General features: G+C 45.7%; 1 protein-coding gene across 1 annotated transcript in view; it reads right to left on the reverse strand.

Moving 5' to 3' along the window:
• The window catches only part of LOC143284580 (uncharacterized), a 69,432-nt gene that overhangs the window by 34,675 nt on the left and 11,716 nt on the right, over window positions 1-23,041 (reverse strand). The window contains 13 exon segments of the mRNA XM_076591398.1: window positions 6,661-6,693; window positions 11,487-11,597; window positions 12,191-12,346; window positions 13,644-13,722; window positions 14,757-14,860; window positions 14,862-14,894; window positions 15,367-15,612; window positions 16,102-16,273; window positions 17,272-17,432; window positions 19,090-19,357; window positions 20,314-20,510; window positions 21,151-21,262; window positions 22,268-22,397. Coding sequence (XP_076447513.1) covers window positions 6,661-6,693; window positions 11,487-11,597; window positions 12,191-12,346; window positions 13,644-13,722; window positions 14,757-14,860; window positions 14,862-14,894; window positions 15,367-15,612; window positions 16,102-16,273; window positions 17,272-17,432; window positions 19,090-19,357; window positions 20,314-20,510; window positions 21,151-21,262; window positions 22,268-22,397 — 1,802 coding nt within the window.

Raw genomic sequence — 23,041 nt, forward strand, 5'->3', positions numbered from 1 at the left:
GATAATGAATATGGACCACGTCTTCTTCGAAAGTTCAGGTATAGTTCAGTCGTGTGCTATTGTGACGTCAGAATTGTGCTCCAAAGAAATGCGTCATCCATGTGACGTGAACCTTTTCTCCAGGCAGCAACACCGCTCTTCAACCAAAGGAAGCCATGAAATGAAAGGTCTAATTTTTCGAAGAATACTGTATTTGTATTCACTGAATTAGCTGTTTGGTTGTTCATCAACCAGTTGGTTGCTTGGTTATATGGATGCTTGGATGGTTGGTTGGTTGGTTGGCCGTTAGTTAGTCTTTATGACACGACACGTTCCAGCACCCTCCCAAAAACATGTGAAGAAAAACATGTGCACAAGTACACACAGCAGTTGCGCTGATGCGAATGTATGTGTAAGTATGTACTACGTGTGTGTGTGTGTGTGTGTGTGTGTGTGTGGTGTGTGTGTGTGTGTGTGTGGTGTGTGTGTGTGTGGTTGTGTGTGTGTGTGTGTGTGTGTGTGTGGCACGTTGCACACAGTCCAACAGTATCCAACGTCAGGCACATTGCCAGACCGCTACTGTCGTCTGCAGAAACAGAACATGGCAAGACCCACTCAATGTTCTTCAGTCCATTTATGCCTCCCTCCGTTCTGTCTGATAGCCTGTCGTCAGATGGAGACACACAACACGCCACGGTCTGTGTGTCTCTGTCTGCCTTGGTCTGTCTATGTCTCTGAATCCCAGTCTCTCTCTCTCTCTCTCTCCTGCTGCACACAAAAATAAAGCTTCGGCAGTTTGATGCGTACTAGCATGTTCGCGGTTGGGATGCTATAAACCACTATGTGAGATAAATACACACACGACTGCGCGCGCATACGAGTACCCTCTCTCTCAGTGTCACACACAAACACATTCTCTCTCTCTCTCTCTCTCTCTCTCTCGCTCTCCCCTCCCGCCTCCCTCCGCCACCCCCCTACTTCACACAAAAATTACGCATCGACAGTTTGATGCATACTGGCATGTTCGCAGTTGGCATGCCGGCTTCAGTTAAACTGAAGGATACAACTGCCCTGACAGCATGATCAACTTGTCATTGTGTCTGTCTCTGTTTCTCTCTTCTTTTTATATTTACATAATATTCTATTTTTTCTTCTTCCTTCATATACGTATGATCTATTTGTAATGGATGATTAACAAGGACATATTGGAAGAAAAGGGAAGCGTAAAATCTTAATCCACGAATAGAAACGGTTCAAGTAGAGTTCTGCGGAAACTGAGTTCTCTCTGTTACACACACACACACACACACACACACACACACACACACACACACACGTACGCGCGCTCTCACGCACACTCAAACATCCTCTGCACGAACCCACTTGCACATGAGCATCAAATCATAGTACCAGAGACAGAAAGACAGAGAGAAAGACAGACAGACACAGAGACTGAGAGGTGGACAGACAGACAGGCAGGCACACACACACAAACACCATCAGGAAGACGGACTGAGAAACAGGCAGGCAGGCAGACTTACACACAGACCATCAGGAAGACTGGTGGACAGACAGGTATGCAGACAGACAGACTTACACATAGACAATTTGGAAGATGGATAGGCAGACAGCAGGTGGGCAAAGGCAAACAGGGGGCAGGCAGAGGAGCAGACAGATCGACAGGAAGACAGACAGACACATCGACAGGAAGAGAGATAGACAGACAGATCGACAGGAAGACAGATAGACACAGGAAGACAGACAGACAGATCGACAGGAAGAGAGATAGACAGACAGATCGACAGGAAGACAGACAGACACAGGAAGACAGACAGACACATCGACAGGAAGAGAGATAGACAGACAGATCGACAGGAAGACAGACAGACACAGGAAGACAGACAGACACATCGACAGGAAGAGAGATAGACAGACAGATCGACAGGAAGAGAGATAGACAGACAGATCGACAGGAAGACAGACAGACACATCGACAGGAAGAGAGATAGACAGACAGATCGACAGGAAGACAGATAGACAGACAGATCGACAGGAAGAGAGATAGACAGACAGATCGACAGGAAGACAGACAGACACATCGACAGGAAGAGAGATAGACAGACAGATCGACAGGAAGACAGATAGACAGACAGATCGACAGGAAGAGAGATAGACAGACAGATCGACAGGAAGACAGACAGACACAGGAAGACAGACAGACACATCGACAGGAAGAGAGATAGACAGACAGATCGACAGGAAGAGAGATAGACAGACAGATCGACAGGAAGACAGACAGACACAGGAAGACAGACAGACACATCGACAGGAAGAGAGATAGACAGACAGATCGACAGATAGACACAGGAAGACAGACAGACAGATCGACAGGAAGACAGACAGACAGGTCGACAGATAAATAGACAGATCGACAGGAAGACGGACAGACTGACAGGCAGACGGATTGACAGAACACTAAAAACTCACCCAGACATAAGTAGCGAAAACTGTCAGTACCACCAGTCCAATCCACAAGGGGCGACCCGTCCACCCCCTCCCTCCTGCGCACCATGTCATCATGACGTCACTCACAGACCACTGTCAATGACGTCACTTCACGATACTCCTTCGAAACACGTCACAACACTGTATCAGCAGCAGTCCACCGTGCACACGTGGTCACTGTGGTTTGGTGACCAGTCAGCGACTGTTCCAAATCGAAACTTGTGATTTTCCAAGTGATCCTAATTGTGACAGTTCTTTGAACTCCACTGATTCCTTATGAAAGCAAGTCCGACAACGAACATGGAGTTCAAAAATTATATCTGGAAGGTCGGAGACTTGTCTAGCTCTGTCAGTTTACTGCTGTTTTTCTTTAAACTGAAAACTCTTCAGATGACAATGTATAAAAAGTTATTTTTTTTGGTTAAAACTCGAAAATGTTTTGTATCTGTTTTTAAAATTCGAAAATGGTTGAGTCCTTACGTCATGAACCAGTCCGCGGTATCACTGACCTGACTACCAAACAGACATCATCACAATGATGACAACTCCAACGTCACAGAAGCTCAGTGAGAAGACACAGGACAGGCTAAGGGTCAGTGACCTGTGGACATGGTGACTGGCAGGTCACAACACAGCTGGAACCGGCACAGGCAGCAGGTACGGACCGCACGTGCCATGCACACCACAGACGACACGCACACACCGACAGCACACAGACATGCAGCACAGCGCAGCGGCAAAGCACAGCAGAGACTCAGTGAGCAAGATACAAGACACAAACGGCCCTACACAAAACTGCCGACTCAGGCCTTGTTCTAAGCAGGTAAGCGGGCTATAACCTTCAAGCTCAAGCCAAAGAAACTTTATCCAGGCTGACTATTCAAGGCGTTTGTGCTGGTTTCTTTTTTTCTTTTTTTTTTAACGCACAAAAACTTCGTTCTGCGGTATTCGTGTTCTGTACCTTAACAACTTTCTTCCTCTTTCGGTTGCAGCAAGTTCCTTGGAGCGTTGTGTGCAGCTGATGTGGATAGATGTACACCATCAACTTAGCGGTGCACAAGGTACACAAAGCAGAAATGGGAAGCGGCGAAGATATGGGTATGTGCTGTTTCCTCCAACACACACTCACACCAGGTTGTGCACACGAAAACACCGACCCTAGCTGTTCCGCAGTCCTGAAGACTGACGAAGTTTTCTTCCACTTTGCACAACACGCCGTGCCACGCCGTTTCAACCGCTCTTGCTCCCTTGCTTCCAACACAGGACGGGGGTGGGTGGGGAGGGGGTCCGCTGTGATGTAGGCGATGGCAGGAGGGGTGTCGCCGTTGTCGTCGTCGTCGAAATCACCTCACACCTCAAACCTCCCTACAGTGGGCTCCGGTCTCCCCTGTACCTGACTCCTCAGTCTGCCACGGAGGCTACCGCGGAACCCGGTCCGCTGCGCGTGCTGCTGCCTCGTGTTGAATCGTGACGTGAGCTTGAGTGCACGTGCGCGTGTGTGTGTGTGTGAAGCCGAGGCATAAAAGGCAGAAAGATATGAGAGGAAAGTGAGAGGTGGGCAACAGTGAGGTACGTTGTGTGGAGGGAGGAGGGTGGGTGGGTGGGGGAGAATCTCTTTCTCACAATGAAATTGCTGCACAGGGCCATCAACTTCCACAGGCAGCCTCATCCAGAGCAGTGAGTGACTGTCAGTATCTGTACCCTGTGAGAGGGAGCCACGTCATATTTAGTTTGAAGTCAGTCGACACACTGGGCATGTTTGTTTTGGGGAAGGGGAAGACAAGCGGAGCTACCGTTCATATCGTGCTCTGACCTTCAGGCTTTGACCTCATTAGTCGACCTTTGTAGGGGATGAGGATGCGTAATGTGCCCCCCACCCCCACCCACCCTCTCTCTCTGTCAGCCGTCTTTTCTTTTTCTGTTTCTTTTTCTTGCGAAGCTTTTTTCAGTTTTTTTTATTTTATTTTATTTCTTGTCTCATGTTTCGTCTACTCCTTCCTAGCATTCATCAAAGAAGTTTTTTTTAACACTCCACCCCCACGCCCTGTTTCCTTTCCTTCCTCCTCCTGTCATTTCTTTATCAAGGTTTAGGCTTCCCTTTTACAGCTCATGGACATGAAGGACTGAGTCAACAGCTAGCTGAAAAACCATGGCCTATTCAACAATTACTCAAAGACCAGGTCAGTGTCAGCAGCTGGCTGAAAGACCATGGCGTATTCAACAATTACTCAAAGACCAGGACAGTGTCAACAGCTGGCTGAAAGACCATGGCGTATTCAACAATTACTCAAAGACCAGGACAGTGTCAACACGTGGCTGAAAGACGATGGGGTATTCAACAATTACTCAAAGACCAGGACAGTGTCAACAGCTGGCTGAAAGACCATGGCGTATTCAACAATTACTCAAAGACCAGGACAGTGTCAACAGCTGGCTGAAAGACTATGAGGGTATTCAACAATTACTCAAAGACCAGGACAGTGTCAACAGCTGGCTGAAAGACCACTGGCTGAAAGACCATGGCGTATTCAACAATTACTCAAAGACCAGCACAGTGTCAACACATGGCTGAAAGACCATGGCGTAATCAACAATCACTCAAAGACCAGGTCAGTGTCAACAGCTGGCTGAAAGACGATGGAGTATTCAACAATTACTCAAAGACCAGGACAGTGTCAACAGCTGGCTGAAAGACCATGGCGTATTCAACAATTATTCAAAGACCAGGACAGTGTCAACAGCTGGCTGAAAGACCATGACGTATTCAACAATTACTCAAAGACCAGGACAGTGTCAACAGCTGGCTGAAAGACCATGGGGGTATTCAACAATTACTCAAAGACCAGGACAGTGTCAACAGCTGGCTGAAAGACCATGGCGTATTTAACAATTACTCAAAGACCAGGACAGTGTCAACAGCTGGCTGAAAGATCATGGCGTATTCAACAATTACTCAAAGACCAGGACAGTGTCAACAGCTGGCTGAAAGACCATGGCGTATTCAACAATTACTCAAAGACTAGGTCAGTGTCAACAGCTGGTCGAAAGACGATGGGGTATTCAACAATTACTCAAAAACCAGGACAGTGTCAACAGCTGGCTGAAAGACCATGGCATATTCAACAATTACTCAAAGACCAGGACAGAGTCAACAGCTGGCTGAAAAACCACGGGGGTATTCAACAATTACTCAAAGACCAGTACAGTGTCAACACATGGCTGAAAGACCATGGGGTATTCAACAATTACTCAAAGACCAGGACAGTGTCAACAGCTGGCTCAAAGACCATGGCGTATTCAACAATTACTCAAAGACCAGGACAGAGTCAACAGCTGGCTGAAAGACTATGAGGGTATTCAACAATTACTCAAAGACCAGGACAGTGTCAACAGCTGGCTGAAAGACCATGGCGTATTCAACAATTACTCAAAGACCAGGACAGTGTCAACACGTGGCTGAAAGACAATGGGGTATTCAACAATAACTCAAAGACCAGGACAGAGTCAACGCATGGCTGAAAGACCAGGACGGAGTCAACAACAGCAAGAATTACAAACTGTGTGGTAGATAGTCATTCTTTTTACAGTTTTTGGCAGTCTGGTGAAAACCCCCCCAACTCTTTTCTTTCTTGAGTACATAGATAATGACCAAACAGAATCACATGCTCACTGGCTTTCCTTCATTGCAGCATCCATGTCAACCTCAGTGCCTCATTACTGCATACACCACTGATACAGAGGGTGAGCGCGTATTTCAGACACAGCTTGTCAGGAGCGTGACCTCAGGAGTGAAGGCCAACAGGTTGTTCATCGCGCAACTTCACGACTGATGCCTGTGCGCTTGTTCTCTCACCACTATGATTTGTGTGTGTGTGTTTGCGTCTGAAAGAAGGCAAGTTTTATTGAATGTGGGCATGGCATTTGGTTTACAACTTGCTCTTGTGTCCTTCTGCCTACCCTCTGGTAGTGCTACTGCAGGTTCCAGTTGTCGTTCAGAATGGTTGATGCTTATCTGTCAGTACAGTGTCTAGGAGGGTAGATTTGATTCCCGTCATTGCCTTTTCTCCCAGTTTTGACTGGAAAGTAAAACTGAGTAAACTGAGTATCTAGTCATTCAGATGAGACAATAAACTGAGATCCCATGTTCAGCATACACGTGGCGCACTGAAAAAGAACCCATGACCAAAGTGTTTTCCTCTGGACACAATTCTGTAGAATAAATTGACTCTGGTAGGTACACAAATGTACATGCATACTCAATGTGAAGCATATAATTTGTCTGAATGCAGTGACACCTCCTTGAGAAAATGAAACTGGTAATGCTTATAATTATGTACATTGTTTTTCATGATAAAACAAGCTGTTCTATGCTGGTAGCTAGAAACTGGACTGAAAAGGGACAGCTCTGTATCCACTGCACAGTGGGTCCCCCAACACAAAGCAATGGTTAAAGAAAACATGAATAGTGATTGGGGTTTGGGTTAGGATCAGGTTTCGGAAATACTGTTGCAAAGATTTGTCTTTATTCACACAAACTTTCCTGATAATCTGTTTGCCCTTGGATGTATCAGGCTGCAGACACACTGACATCATCCACAGACACGGTTTATTGGTCGAACTGGACAAGCAAGTTGCCTCAAGAGATGTCATCTGTACCTCCATGGTTTGTGGATTTCTGTCAGTTGTACAAACTGCTGCAAAGCCTGGATATCAGAAGGGTGAAGGGTGGGTGTGTTAATGGCAGTGGATGCAGGCCCTGTTTCATCAGTCAATGCTAACTCCTGCCCTGGCTCATAATGTATCCTGGTCTTTCCGTCAACACTATTGGATAGCCACCCACACAGGGGGACACGCTGTGAAAACCAGTTAAAAAAACACACAAAAAACAATAACAAAAAAACAACAACTACTTACGCACAAAGAAAGAACATGGAAGAAAAAAAGGGGCTTTGGACTAAGAGAGAAAAGGAAAGGATAGCAGAAACAGAGAAAGACATTTGTGCTGAGCTTGATAGTGAAATGGAGAAATCTGGAACAACCATGTTCACAGGCAGTCATAATCACAATAATTTTATTATCTCAGTGAGAAATTAAGTGTGGTGAAGTCTGTGTACATACATATTACATGATGAACAGTAAAGCTTGGCATACATTTTATCAAAAATACACATAAAAGGACAAGGCAGTGGGACTGATCAAGGATAACTGTTCATCCACATGTGGGTCACAGAGTTCCCTCCCCTCAATAAGCATGACTGTGAATCAAGATCAACTGTCCATGTGTGTCACCGAGTTCCCTCCCCTGAATAAGTATGTGAATCAACATTAACTGTCCATAGGGCCATTGAGTTCCCTCCCCTCAATAAGTATCACTGTGATCAAGGTCAACTGTCCATGGGAGTCACTGAGTTCCCTTCCATTGATATACACGTGTATGACTGATCAAGGCCAACAGTCCAGGGGAGTCATTGAGTTCCCTCCCCTCAACATGTTTGTGATCAAGATAAACCGTTTACATGGGGGTCATTGAGTTCCTTCACATCAATATATGTGACCTAACAGAGGTGCTCCTCTACTCAGTCAACACCTGTGCTGCACTGAAGACCCCACTATTCACCAGGTGTCACCCCAAAACAGTGTTCACTTCCCAGCTATGTATAGACACACTCTTCAAGGGACACATCAGGTTCAAGAGATGGGGGACCATTCATGCTTGTGAGAAAAGTTTGCCTGTTCTCTGACACAATTTGTACAGAGTGTTTTTATACAGTCAGTTTTGCCATCTTATCATTGCAAGCATACCAGTCAAACTTAAAAAAGGGATTTCTAAAATCATGTATGCAAATGTGTGTACAAATCAAATTGAAACGCTGATTCTATCAATGCAAGGTGCAGCTGGTAAGCATACATACGTGTGTGCGTGCATACGTGTGCGCCTGCCACTGTGAGCTGTCCATCAAAACATTCACACACACACTCGCCAAACATGCATGAATACAAACACTCCACAAAAACGTCATCAAATACAGAAATCAATTGTGTAAAGATTTAATATCTGACAAAAATCCACAACGCAATCAGCATTTTGACCAAGTGACCTAACAAACTGCAGCAAAAGGACAGAACAAACAGAAAGAGTTTATTCCAGACATAATGCACATCAACTTTCACTACATTTTCTCTCAGACACATGTAGACAACACAGGTATTCACTGTGAGAGATATTTATCTCCCATCACTATCACATGCAGACATCACACACACACACACAAGTTGCAAAACCATGAATAAAACCAACACTGGAACAGCCAATGAACATTATGGGGGCCTGTTACACAGCACCACACAAACATCAATGATATTCATCTCCTTCACATGTGCAAAGATGTGAAGATAATTTACCAATCTTATGAAGAAATGACCACTCAAATAACCAGTTACCCACCAAATAGTTCCATTCAAACATGCCACCACCCTCCCTCCCACCCTCAGATGTTTTCCACTAGTGAATAATGCTATGTCTCCCTCAGAACAACAGACAGACATAACTTAAATCTGTCCTAATTTGTCCCACAACTGCATGTTGCAGAACCTGTTCTGTTTGTCTGACTGATGTCACTGTAGCCTGAACGAAGTGAAGCAGCACATACACAACAAAACGACAAAACCACTAGTGTTGGCGTAGGTCCCCTTTATGCTTCATGGTGTAGATGTCGATCATTTTCCGCGCAACAATCAGCAACTGATAACCTGGAAGCCTGACTTGGCACTCTGGAACTCGTACACTCTGGAACGACTTCCCACCAAGTTCATGCATAACATAACCTGTTGTTTCCCCTGATATATATCTATCTGCTACATTGTTTCAACAGGTAACTGTTTTGAGCCATTCTTTTATAACCCCTTCCCTCCTCATCCTGTGTGGAGTTGTCCTTCTAACAGCAGAAGCAGTGATCTGAGGGCGACAGTGTGTGCACAGTGTGGACAGTGTGTTGACATGTGAGGTGTGTAGGTGAAGGTACACAACAGGCAGTGATCAGCTGTCAGCCCTGTGCCTTGTGCATCACACAGTGTGAGGTCAGTGCCAGGTGCCAGTGTGTGTGTGTCAACAGTGTGGTCCAAACATCCTTCATCACAGTACATCAAAACCTTTCTACAAATCAGCAGACATTTACAACATGAAAAATAAACCTGCCAACAAACTCAAAATAAAAAGAAGAAAAAACAACAAACAAAAAACCCCTACAAAACTCGGAACAAAAATGTGATACTGGGCCAACAACTTCAATGTACCACAAAGTGACATGACATGTCCATGTCTCATTTCTTCCAGTCAGCACTCATGACAAAGGAGTGCATGTGATCCCACAGAAATGATAACTTCCAGAGTTTCTGGCCTCAATTAGTTCACAGCCTTTCCACTTGAGTGCAGCTCAGCTCATTTCATGGCAACTTTAAAAAAAGCAACTCCATTCAGTAAAAAGATTTCTTGTTAATATTATCTCGAGTGAATGGCTGTCTCATGCAAATGTCAAACAGCATTTCACTTAAAGACCTGTCAAACATACATATATATGTGAAACAGTGGTCTGCATAAAATATTACGCATGTATTTCAAAAAGTAGTTCATCCTGACCAGCCTTGCAACATTTCAATAGTTTATTGCTATTAATTCCCACTATTTGGGTCAGCAGAAACAGTATCTGATAAAAAAAAATAATAATAATAATCTCCCCCCAAAAATGGTGTGCTTTCCATTCTGTCAAAAAACAAAATTATCATCACCTGTACCAGAAATTTGGCCACAGCTGCAAAACAGAAGTAAATACAGGTATCAAAATCTGGTGCAAAAAAGAACTAAACAAAAATCCACAAAAGCAACAAAAGTTTTGAAAGAAATCGGCCTAGCACAGTAAATCAGTGATAAACCATTTGTAAACAAAAAAGTGATTATTGCCTCATCCATTTTCTACTAAAGAACAAGTCAGTAAATAAGTAAACATTGCCAAGCAGAAAACAAAACCCATGTGATATCAGCCAGACCATGGTGTTTGGTTGTGAGGTGTCAAGCCTGCTGTCCACAGGTGGCACAGGGTATGTGTGGGGTGTGATTGGGTGTGGAGGTTTGGGTGGGTGGGTGTGAGGTGGGTGACTGTAAGTAGTGGAGGTGAAAGGTCCCTGACATGGTGCGTGTTTCTCATCTATCCCTTCTTCAATCATCCGTCCATCCTGTGGCCCTGTCATCCCTCACTCACTGCTGCTGTCTTGCTCTCACAGCTCTTCATGAGCTGCTGTCTCACCCTCTCCCTGCAACATCACACCACACTTCATGTTTACACCCATGTTCTCAGACAATGCAAAAACACATGCACACATACAAACAAACGCAGGCACACATACACATGCAAACACACACACACTCCCTTCACTCGTCTCTTTACTCACATCTCACATTACATCGTTCTACCACAGACTATTCCTGGGAATCTGTTTTAACATACTTCTATCTTCCAAGTGTACCAGGTAAGGCAATCATTTGTTAACCTACAAACTTATATCTTCCATGTGTATCAGGTAAGACAGTTGTGTATTATACAGTCACTTTACTTCCTTTCATGATGCCACCAGCAGTTGAAAAGCTTACATCAGAAGTTAACTGGGTATACCCACCTACCATCAGTCTATGTGGAATCTTCAGTCACTGAATTTACATGTGTCAACTTCACTCCCTATCCTCATACAAAAATATGTGAGAAAGTCATGAATAAATACAGTACATGAAGTCATGTATAACATATATATATATATATATATATATATATATATATATATTTGTATGCATTCATTTACTATCAAAGTTATAATTCCTATGTATTTTTATGTGATATGAAAACAGACCCATCCACACGCGCACACCATAATGTCACACAGGCCCACACAGGCCCACATCCACACACACACAATGTAGTTGAACACAAAGACAAACCCACAGACTAATAAACCGAACTTACCTCCTCCCCCTCTTCATCATCTTCGGCACTAACTTCTTCTCCCTCTCCATCTCCCTCCTCTGCTGCCTCCTCCTCCTCCTCAAACACTGGCTCCTCTTCCACCTGGACACACACACACACACACACACAACCACAGTGAACATGCCATGGAATCATCTCCCTTGCCTTCAACCTTTCAATCCATCACATCACTCCCCCTTTCCAACACACACACACATACAAGACAAAACAAGTCTGTCCATATGGACAGTGACATCCTTTATAGTGAACATAGTCCCACTATGATCAGGTATCACAAGTCCACATGGGCCAATGGGTCATCTCTGCAGGCAACAGGGGTCAGGATGCTGCTACATTCTGACATGCATGTTCTGTCCAGCACTATTCACATCATCTGGGCAGTTTCACAGGAACAGTGTAATGGGTTATCCGGAGTTCCTGTCGCAGACTGACAGGCACACACAGTGGTGTCTGTGGGATGAAGCCATCACTGACAGTAGGGGGGGCTGACCACAGGTACAGCACTGTGACTGTACCGTACGACACGTGCCACATGGCACAACATGTTCACTGCAGCAACTATGCCCAGTGTTGGCAACACACAGCTTCCTACCACAGCCATTCTCCATTTGTTGACAACTCACAAACACACACACACACACACATGTGCGTGCGCACAGCAAGACCTCACTGACCTTTTCATCCAGGGCCACGTCCATGCTGAGCCTCAACATGCGGTCAATGCGGTCAGCAAAGCCAGAACTGTCCGGCAGCATGTAGCCAGAGCGCAGTGTGGCCGTCTCAAACATCACCAATGCCAGGTCTTTGGCAGTCTGGTCTTCAGCGTCCGACTGTTGACACAGTGAAATAACACTTGGAAACAATGCTCACTGTTAAAACCGGGAAACAATGCTCACACTTTGTTAACATAGTGGAAACAACCACTCACTGTTAACACTGAGAAACACAACTCACACTCTTAACACAGTGGAAACACAACACTCAGTCACTGTTAACTCCAGGAAACACAACACTCATATTGTTTACACAGGGAAACAACACACACACACACACACTTTTACACAGTGGAAAAACAACACTCAGTCACTGTTAACACCAGGAAACACAACACTCACACTCTGTTTACACCAGGAAATGAACACTCTCTGTTAACACAGTGGAAACACCCACTCAGTCACTATAACAGTGGAAACAACCCCTCAGTCACTGTTAACACCAGGGGACAACACTCACTCTATACAGGGAAACAAATCTCCCACTCTGTTAACATGACAAGCCAAGATATGTTTTATTTCAGAAAACCCTGCTAGGGCACATGAAAGAGTTACATATTTCATGTAACTTCACATATGAATCACATTTGGTATTTTTTATAATTACTTAAAATAGTTTACAATAGCCACACCAACTGTTTGGTTATGAAATAGGTAAGACAGTGGAAACAAACCCTCAAGTCACTGTTTACACTGGGAAACACAGCACAGTGAAAATGGAATCAATGTTTCAACCTCTTCCTGACTTTATTACAGCTTTACTGCTTACATATTTCATAACTAAAAATACTGTTCAACATGCAAAACTGAAACTGACAAGCAGACAAGATGACTGATGTAGTGTCGGCAGATTCATGGGGGGCTGTTTGAGGGATGTGGTGGTGGTTTCTACTCTGGGAGGGATGCTCACTCAATCTGGCTCCGCAACTAAGCCATTATTGTCGTTAGTAGGTGGTGTCCTACGTACATTAAATCAGAACTGGCACCACTGAACACCACCAAAGTGACTCAGCAGCAGTGCAGGGTCTCCTCTGGTGTGTGGCCTCCTGGTGACCAAACATCGATAGTTCCCTGCGGACTGCCGACACTGGAACTGTGATGGCCGAACCAGGGTGTGGCCATGTATATGGCGGAATCTAAATGAGCAGCATGGGAGTAATGCCACTGAAACGGTGCAGATGATGGGGCAGAAAAAAAAAAGAAAAAAAGATGGCTGGTGTAACGTTGGTTTCAGTTTGTGGTTAGACACACAGCACAGAACACATAGTTTGAGTCACAGACACAGGTCAGGCGTAATGCCGAGAGATTCCCTGTTACACTGTGTGGCTGTTGGTTTACGAAACAGACCACTCACCTCTACTTGAGCTTTGAGTTTCTTCATCAGAGGGTGACGGGGGTTGATTTCCAATGTCTTCTTCTGTGTAGAGTAGAACCTGCACACACACACACACACTGCTGTACACATATCCCTCACACTATGACATACTGTTTCCGAGTATAGTGGAGAGTGTCTTGCCCAAGTACATCCCCACTCTCTCGGCCAAGAGGGTTTTAGGACAGTCGGCATTGGGATGGTTCCCAAAGGCCAACTAGCCCACAAGGCTGCAGCACTAAGAGCCAGTGCTATTTTGCCTCCTAGTTTGAGAGTCATAGTCCTTCACAAAAGACAAAGCTGTAAATGGTTTCCCATTGACTAGAGAAACCATTGATAATACAGCTCTCACTTTGCTGTTGGCCCAAATGTAAACTTATGTCAATCTGTGATATAAGCAGAGTGTTGTAAACTTGTATAACACATCCCTCATATTGTGACATACTGCTTCTGAGTCGTACACACATACCTCATACTGTGATAAACTTCTGAGTCATACACACATCCCTCATACAGTGAATAACTTCTGAGTCATACACACATCCCTCATATTGTGATAAACTGCTTCAGAGTCGTAACACACATCCCTCATACTGTGACATACTGCTTCTGAGTCATACACACATCCCTCATACTGTGACATACTGCTTCTGAGTCATACACACATCCCTCATACTGTGACATACTGCTTCAGAGTTATACACACCGCAACATGCCAGCCTCAAACAAGTGCTGCACACACTGCTTTGACACCAAACACTGTGTTACACCACCACTGACACTTGTGACAGTTGTGAGATGTGTACTGTGTGTAGTGCACACAAGAGTACCATGACCACACACCTCACTGCCCATCACAGTCGATGGTCTGATCAAAGCAACCCTTCCAACCTTCACCACAAGGGCTCACTTCAACCTTCACTAGAAGGACTCACTTCTCTATCAGGCACACCTCCCCCCTACAAACACACACTTTCTTGCTCCTGACACTGAGTCTGAAATATCATGCTCCAGACTGGCCTCAAAAAGCAGACTGATACAGATACACACATATACATGTACAGAGCGACAACAGACAAGGCTGGCCTGACTTACGACTGTGAGGGGTCGGTGGACTTGGCATAGGCCTGTGCCCGCTGGATGCGCTCCATGTTGCCAGACCAGCCATACTGACTGGCCACCAGGGCGCAGGGGGAGTCCTGACAGACGCTCAGTGATGGTGGCTTTTTCAATCTGTCAACACAACACCGGCCTTTTCTACATGTGTTCTGTGGCTTTCCATCACGCACAAACTATATAGCATGTTCATACACACATAGACACACACACACACACACACAAACATCCACATGTTCATAATGCACATTCACACACATACTGATAGACATATTACATACACATGTACAAACATAAAGATAAATAAAGAATAGAAAGAAGTGCATACATACACAACATATGCTCATAAGCCAGAAATCACATGGACTCAAACATCCTTACACATGTGCAGACACTGGCACAGACAGACACAAACAGGAAGGCACAGACATGGATTATCAGAGGCACAGTCAGTCATACACAAACACACATACATATTCACACAGAGTCAGACACAGACACAGAAGCAAACAGACACACACATACACATACAGCTAAACAAAGACACAGAGACAAGAGACAGATGTCCTCAACCCAGTGTGCCCCTGACCTTGTCCTTGAGGGCATCTTCCTTCAACCACTTGAGCAGCGGCTCAAAGTCCTTCTCTTGCTGCTCCCGGTACTCCTTGGCTTTCTCAGACTGGTCCAGCTTCAGCCCTTCCTTAGCCACATTCTGGAACTTCTTGCCCTCAAACTCTGGAAGTGACTGAATGCAGTACTCGTCCACTGGCTCCACCAGGTACACCACCTCGTAGCCCTTCTTCAGCAGTCGCTCCACAAAGGGAGACTTGGACACCTGTACGCATCACAGTCATAGTCATGACCACTGTAAGGGCAGAGCTACACCATTGGGTGACCCATCCTCTATATGCATTTTTTTTTTAAGACAAAAAAAAAAAAAAAGACAAACCAATTTAAAAAATGATGGCAATCATCTCTGAGGGAAGGGAAAAGAGTAGTTTGATTTTTAGTGGCAGAAAGTGATGAACATCAGGAAACAGTGGGGGTTTTAAAGTCAAGTAACCTGCAGTGAGAGAGTGAGCCTGTGGCACTGAGGGTACACTGTGTGTGGCTCTGCTTCATGACATCTCCACATAGGACTGCTGGCACTGCACACACCACACAGTGAGTGAGTGTGTGTGTGTGTGTGTGTGTGTGTGTGTGTGTGTGTGTGTGTGTGTGTGTGTGTGTCTGAACACAGTAAAGATAGAGACAACAAAGTTTGCGTCAGGGAATGGTGTATGTGCCAGATTCGTCTCACTCCACGTTCCCCTCTGGTGCTCACCTCCTCACGGCTGGTGCCAGCCACAAAGTAAATGGCTTCCTGCTTCTCCTTCATCCGCTCCACGTAGTCCGTCAGAGTGGTCTGCTCCGTTTCCGAGTTAGAGGAATAGAACTTGAGCAGTTTGGCCAGGCGGGTGCGGTTAGAGGTATCTTCAATCACCCCCAGCTTGATACTGACAACACACCACAAGTCCATGACATCCCACTCCTCTCACCACACACACACACACACTGTCATCCCTCTACTCTCACCAAACACACAGTCATCCCTCTCCTCTCTCCACACACACACTGTCATCCCTCTCCTCTCTCCACACACACACTGTCATCCCTCTCCAGTCTCCACACACACACACACTGTCATCCCACTCTTCTCTCCACACACAGTCATCCCTCTCTTCTCTCCACACACACTGTCATCCCTCTCTTCTCTCCACACACACAGTCATCCCTCTCTTCTCTCCACACACACAGTCATCCCTCTCCTCTCTCCACACACAGTCATCCCTCTCCTCTCTCCACACACACTGTCATCCCTCTCCTCTCACGAAACACAGTCATCCCTCTCCTCTCACCACACACACACTGTCATCCCTCTCCTCTCACCACACACACACTGTCATCCCTCTCCTCTCACCACACACACACACTGTCATCCCTCTCCTCTCACCACACACACACTGTCATCGCTCTCCTCTTACCACACACACACTGTCATCCCTCTCCTCTCACCACACACACACACACTGGCTTACACACACCGAACACTACAAGCAAATGCAATCATCAACAACATGCAAACAGATAAACACATACATGTGAAAAAATATGCGCACATATACTGCAGACAAATCAACAAACAAATAGTGAAAACACATGCATACAAGAAAACACACACACACTCTCACCCAACACGTACTGTGTTCTAAAATGGTAAATGAGCAAGAAAGGGGATGAAGGGAACCTTTTCTCCCCAATCACAGCACTTAAGTGTACACCCACTAACGATAAGCCCTTCAAGTTGAATCAAACTTGCAATTTTTGTCTGGGCATCAGTCCTCAGACTGACCATAAGCTAAGCACTCTGTGCTTAAAAAAGAACCACAGCAAGTAACAAATCACAAGACAGAATCAGCAAGAGGCAGAGAGGCGCCAAAGCCCAAGCCCTTACTTGGTGCTGTACTCCTTCCAGAAGTTGTCGAAGTCCTCCTTGCCAATCTTCTTGATCATGTCCAGCGTCTTCCTGACCAGCTTCTTCTTGATCACCTTCAGCAGTTTGTTCTGTTGCAGCGTCTCTCGCGACACGTTGAGGGGCAGGTCATCGCTGTCCACCTGTCAGCACACATCCCACTGTACTATACTGTCTTCCTCACACATTGCACACACCCCACTGTACTATACTGTCTTCCTCACACATTGCACACACCCCACTGTACTATACCGTCTTCCTCACACATTGCACACACCCCACTGTACTGTCTTCCTTACATATCACACACACCACACTGTACTATACTGTCTTCCTCACACATCACCACCCCCCACCCCCAAAAAAACTGTACAATACTATCTTCCTCACACATCACACACACCCCACAGTACTATACTGTCTTCCTCACACATCACACACACCCCACTGTACTATACTGTCTTCCTCACACATCACACACACCCCACTGTACTATACTGTCTTCCTCACACATCACACACACCCCACTGTACTATACTGTCTTCCTCACACACACACACCCCACTGTGCTGTCTTCCTCACATATCACACACACCCCACTGTGCCTGTCTTCCCACATATCACACACACCCCACTGTGCTTGTCTTCCTCACACATCACACACACCCCACTGTGCTGTCTTCCTCACACACACCACAGTGTACTATACTGTCTTCCTCCCCCCCCCCCCCCCCACTGTACAATGCTATCTTCCTCCCCCCCCCCCCCCCGCCCCCCCCACTGTACTATACTATCTTCCACACACATCACACACACCCCACAGTACTATACTGTCTTCCACACACATCACACACACCCAACAGTAATGAACTGTCTTCCACACACATCGCACACACCCCACTGTACTGTACTGTTTTCCACACACATCACACACCCCCCCCCCACTGTACTGTACTGTCTCCCACACACATCACACACACCCCACTGTACTGTACTTTCTTACACCCCCCCCACACACACACACTGTGTACTGTCTTCCACACACATCCCCCCCACTGTACTGTACTATCTTCCACACACATGACCACCCCCCCCCAATCTGTCTCACATACACATCACACACACCCCACTGTACTGTACTGTCTTCCATCCACATCACACACTCCACTGTACTGTACTGTCTTTCATACACATCTCACACACTCCACTGTACTGTCTTCCACACACATCACACTCACCCCACTGTACTGTACTGTCTTCCATACACATCACACACACTCCACTGTACTGTAATATCTTCCATACACATCTCACACACTCCACTGTACTGTACTGTCTTCCACACACACCCCACTGTACTGTACTCTGCCACAAACAGTGGGCGCACCTCACTCCCTTACAGACATGTGGCCAATTTTTCTTCTTAGTGTTTGCTTACAGTTCAAATTCCACTTCTGAAGTCAAACACTCACTGAAATATACATGAAAATATATTAATTCATTTCAACACAATGCAAACATACAAACTCTGGTACATGCACACAATCCGCACATCTATGCACGCTCACACACACCCATTCTCTCCAGATTCCTCTTCACCATTCATGTATACACTGAACATTCTGTGGCAATGGGGAAGGGTCTTTGTTCTGTATCCTTAACATTCACACAACCCTTCTCCCTCCCTCACCTTTTACCTACCCTTCTGTACACTTCCCAATGCCCTCACCTCCACTCTCTCTCTGTAACCATACTATCTTCCCCCAATACACAGAGACCCAGAGTACAACAGCTACTGACCACGCCACGGACAAAGGACAGGTACTTGGGCATCATGTCTTCAAAGTTGTCGGTGATGAAGACACGACGCACGTACAGCTTGATGGCGTCCATCTTCTTGCCGTAGTTGTTGAACATGTCAAAGGGGGAGCGCTTGGGCACAAAGAGGATAGACTTGAAGGTCACCTCCCCTTCTGCAGTGAAGTGGATCTTGGCGAGAGGTTCCTCGCTCTCCTTGCTGATCGACTTGTAGAAGTCCATGTACTCCTCGTCCTCCACCTCCGCCGGCCTGAACACAGGCACATCTTGACAGTTTTAATATTTAACTACACCACAGCTGACACTATTCCTGGACATCACAGTGTTGCACACACCCCAACACTGCACTCTACCTCACAGCTAATACAATTCCTATACTTACTGTGATGCACACGCCCTGACAGTGTACTGTATCACCTCACCGCTAACACTACTGTCACATTCCCATACAATACTTTGCTGTTGCACACACTCAGACACTGTACTAACTCACCTCACAGCTAGCACTACTGAGTGTTGTAATTCTATATAATACTGTGCTGTGTTGCATGTTGAACTGTCTTGTGCTGTGCTGTCACAAACTACATCTAATCTTTAAGTGTGATATGAATGGTATTGCTTTTTGATTTGGGCGTGTTTTTTATGTTTCTTTTTTGTTGTTGTTGTTGCTTGTTGAAAGTGATCAACAAACCTTGCAGTTTTTATTCAACATTTCCTCTCCATTCCGAAGAGTGTGTATGCCAATGGCTACAACTGGAAGTTCATAACAAGTTCCAAAGTGAAACCCAACAAACTAAAATCAGATACTACTTCTTCGTTCGTGGTTGCGACTCCCATGTTCACTCGTATGTACCCGAGTGGGATTTTACATGTATGACCGTTTTTACCCTGCCATGTAGGCAGCCATATTCTGTTTTTGAGGGTGTGCATGCTGGGTATGTTGTTTCCATAACCCACCAAACGCTGACATGGATTACAAGATCTTTAATGTGCGTATTTGATCTGCTTGCCTACACACACGAAAGGGGTTCAGGCACTAGCAGGTCTGCACATATGTTGACCTTGGAGATTGGAAAAATCTCCACCCTTTACCCACCAAAACAATGCTCAAGTGTGCTTGGCAACCAAGCACTAGTTACCTGTTCATTAGATTGAAACAGAACACACATGAAATAAATGAGGCCAGAGTGTTAAGGAGAGACTTACTTGCGCGTCCAGATGGGTTTGACAGAGTTCATCAGTTCCCAGTCCCACACGGTCTTGGACACTTTCCTCGTCTTCTTCTCCTTTTCTTCCTCCTCCTCCTCTTCCACTTTGCCCTCCTCCTCTTCCTCCTCCTCTTTTTTCTCTGTGTCAGCCTCCTCTGTGGCATCATCCTCCACAGGCTGCTCCTCCTCCACAGTCTGCACATGACATCGGTTGTCAATACCATGACACACCACCTGTCAACAGCCTCACATGCCCCTGTCGCCATCCCGACATCGGATGTCAAACCATGACACATCTGTTGTCAACACTCTCGCACATCTGCTGTCAACACCCTGACACATTGGCTGTAAACCCCTGACACACTACCTGTCAACACCCTGACATGCGTCAACAACCTGATACAACACCCCTCTCAGTAAACACCTCTCTCTGCTGCTAACTCTTCATTCTCTGCTTTTTTAGAAGAAAACAATCACTTCAATAACACATTATAAAACATTACAAAATGCTAAGTGCCCGTGGATACAAACCTTTAACAATCTTGAAAAATGTGAGGGAGTCTGCTCCACAAAAAAGAAACCTTCAGACTAACAGACTATTTACAACTGCAGAATTTTCATAACTCCACAGACAAGCCACTAGGATACATTGATGACATGGATGCAACACCCATGTTTTCTACCCACTCCAACCCATCTATGATATATCACCGTAACACACTAATTGCAGTAACACACTGACAGATTTGTGCCAGACGTTTTGCACATCATCCTGATCCAGCTTCTCCCCTTACAAGTGCCAGTCCACAGTGAAAAAAGCAAAAACAGTATGTACCTTGGAGGTCCAGAGGTAGATGTTGAAGTTGATGAACTGACTGTACTTCTTCACCAGGTTGGTCAGGGTGCCGGTTTCCAGGAAGTCGTGGGCCTCCTCCTTCAGGTGCAGGCTGAAAACACATCAACAGTCTCCCTCACACTCACCCCACTCCCTTGTTTCACACACCACAAACACATCTCAACTGTCCATCTGTGATCTGTTTTCAACACACAGAGGGTGACAACCTGCAGGCTGCTGGTGCTTGGCTTTCACCATCAGTGTCAACTGGACACAAACCATGTCTATACTGCAGATCTGCCTGGCTTGTAACCCTCTTCCCCATGGATTGCTGTACTGTAAAATAACTGTTCAAGGTATGAACTGCATGCTTCTTTAATGTCACCTTGTGTGAAAGACAGGTTTGTAAAAATTATAAATGCTTAGATTTATGTATTTGTATTTTGTATTTCTTTTTATCACAACAGATTTCTCTGTGTGAAATTCGGGCTGCTCTCCCCAGGGAGAGCGCGTCGCTATACTACAGCGCCACCCATTTTTTAAAATTTTTCCTGCGTGCAGTTTTATTTGTTTTTCCTATTGACGTGGATTTTTCTACAGAATTTTGCCAGGAACAACCATTTTGTTGCCGTGGGTTCTTTTACATGCGCTAAGTGCGTGCTGCACACAGGACCTCGGTTGATCGTCTCATCTGAATGACTAGCGTCCAGACCACCACCCAAGGTCTAGTGGAGGGGAAGAAAATATCGGCGGATGAGCCGTGATTCGAACCAGCGCGCTCAGATTCTCTCGCTTCCTAGGCAGACACGTTACCTCTAGGCCATCACTCCACTTAATGTATAATGTCACCCTGTATGAAAGACAGGTTTGTAAAAATAAATAAATGCTTAGACATATGTGACTGCAATGCACTTCGCAATTTGGGGCATGTGCGTGCCGAGGGTGGAGGATTGTCATTAAATTTGCCACCACAGTTCCATTTCAATTCATTTAGTGTAATGAGTGTGCAGAAGACTTTTAGTATGGTCACAACATTTTGAACCAACCAGGACAACCCATCATTCCTGATACCATCATTCTGTCCATTTCATGAGCCCAGAGAGTAGTGACCCCTGACCTAATGGTGGTGCCACGGCCCAGAGTGTTGCCACGGGGATCCTTGGCCACAGAGAACGATTCGGCATCTGACTCCCACACATGCTGCTCATCGTCGTTGTGTTTGGATGTCACCACCACACGGTCCGCCACTGAAACATCACACCACAGGAACATCACACACCACCAGAACATCACACCACACACCACAGGAACATTACCCACCACTAGAACATCACACAACACCACTGGAACATCACACCACACCACACCACTGGAACATCACACACCACTAGAACATCACATCACACCACACCACTAGAACATCACAACACACCACACCACTGGAACATCACACCACACCACACCAACATCACACACCACTAGAACATCAAAACACACCACACCACTGGAAAATCACACCACACCACTGGAACATCACACCACACCACACCACTGAAACATCACACACCACTAGAACATCACACCATATCACACCACACCACTGGAACATCACTAGAACATCACACCACACCACATCACTAGAACATCACACCACACCACACCTCTGGAACATCACACACCACTAGAACATCACACCACACCACTGAAACATCACACACCACTAGAACATCACACCACACCACACCACATCACTGGAACATCACACCACACCACAGGAACATCACACACCACTAGAAGTAGTAGAACATCACACCACACCACACCACAGGAACATCACACCACACCACACCACAGGAACATCACATCACATCACATCACACCACACCACACC

This window comes from Babylonia areolata, chromosome 8 (assembly GCF_041734735.1).
Source record: "Babylonia areolata isolate BAREFJ2019XMU chromosome 8, ASM4173473v1, whole genome shotgun sequence".
Taxonomy (NCBI): Eukaryota; Metazoa; Mollusca; class Gastropoda; order Neogastropoda; family Buccinidae; genus Babylonia; species Babylonia areolata.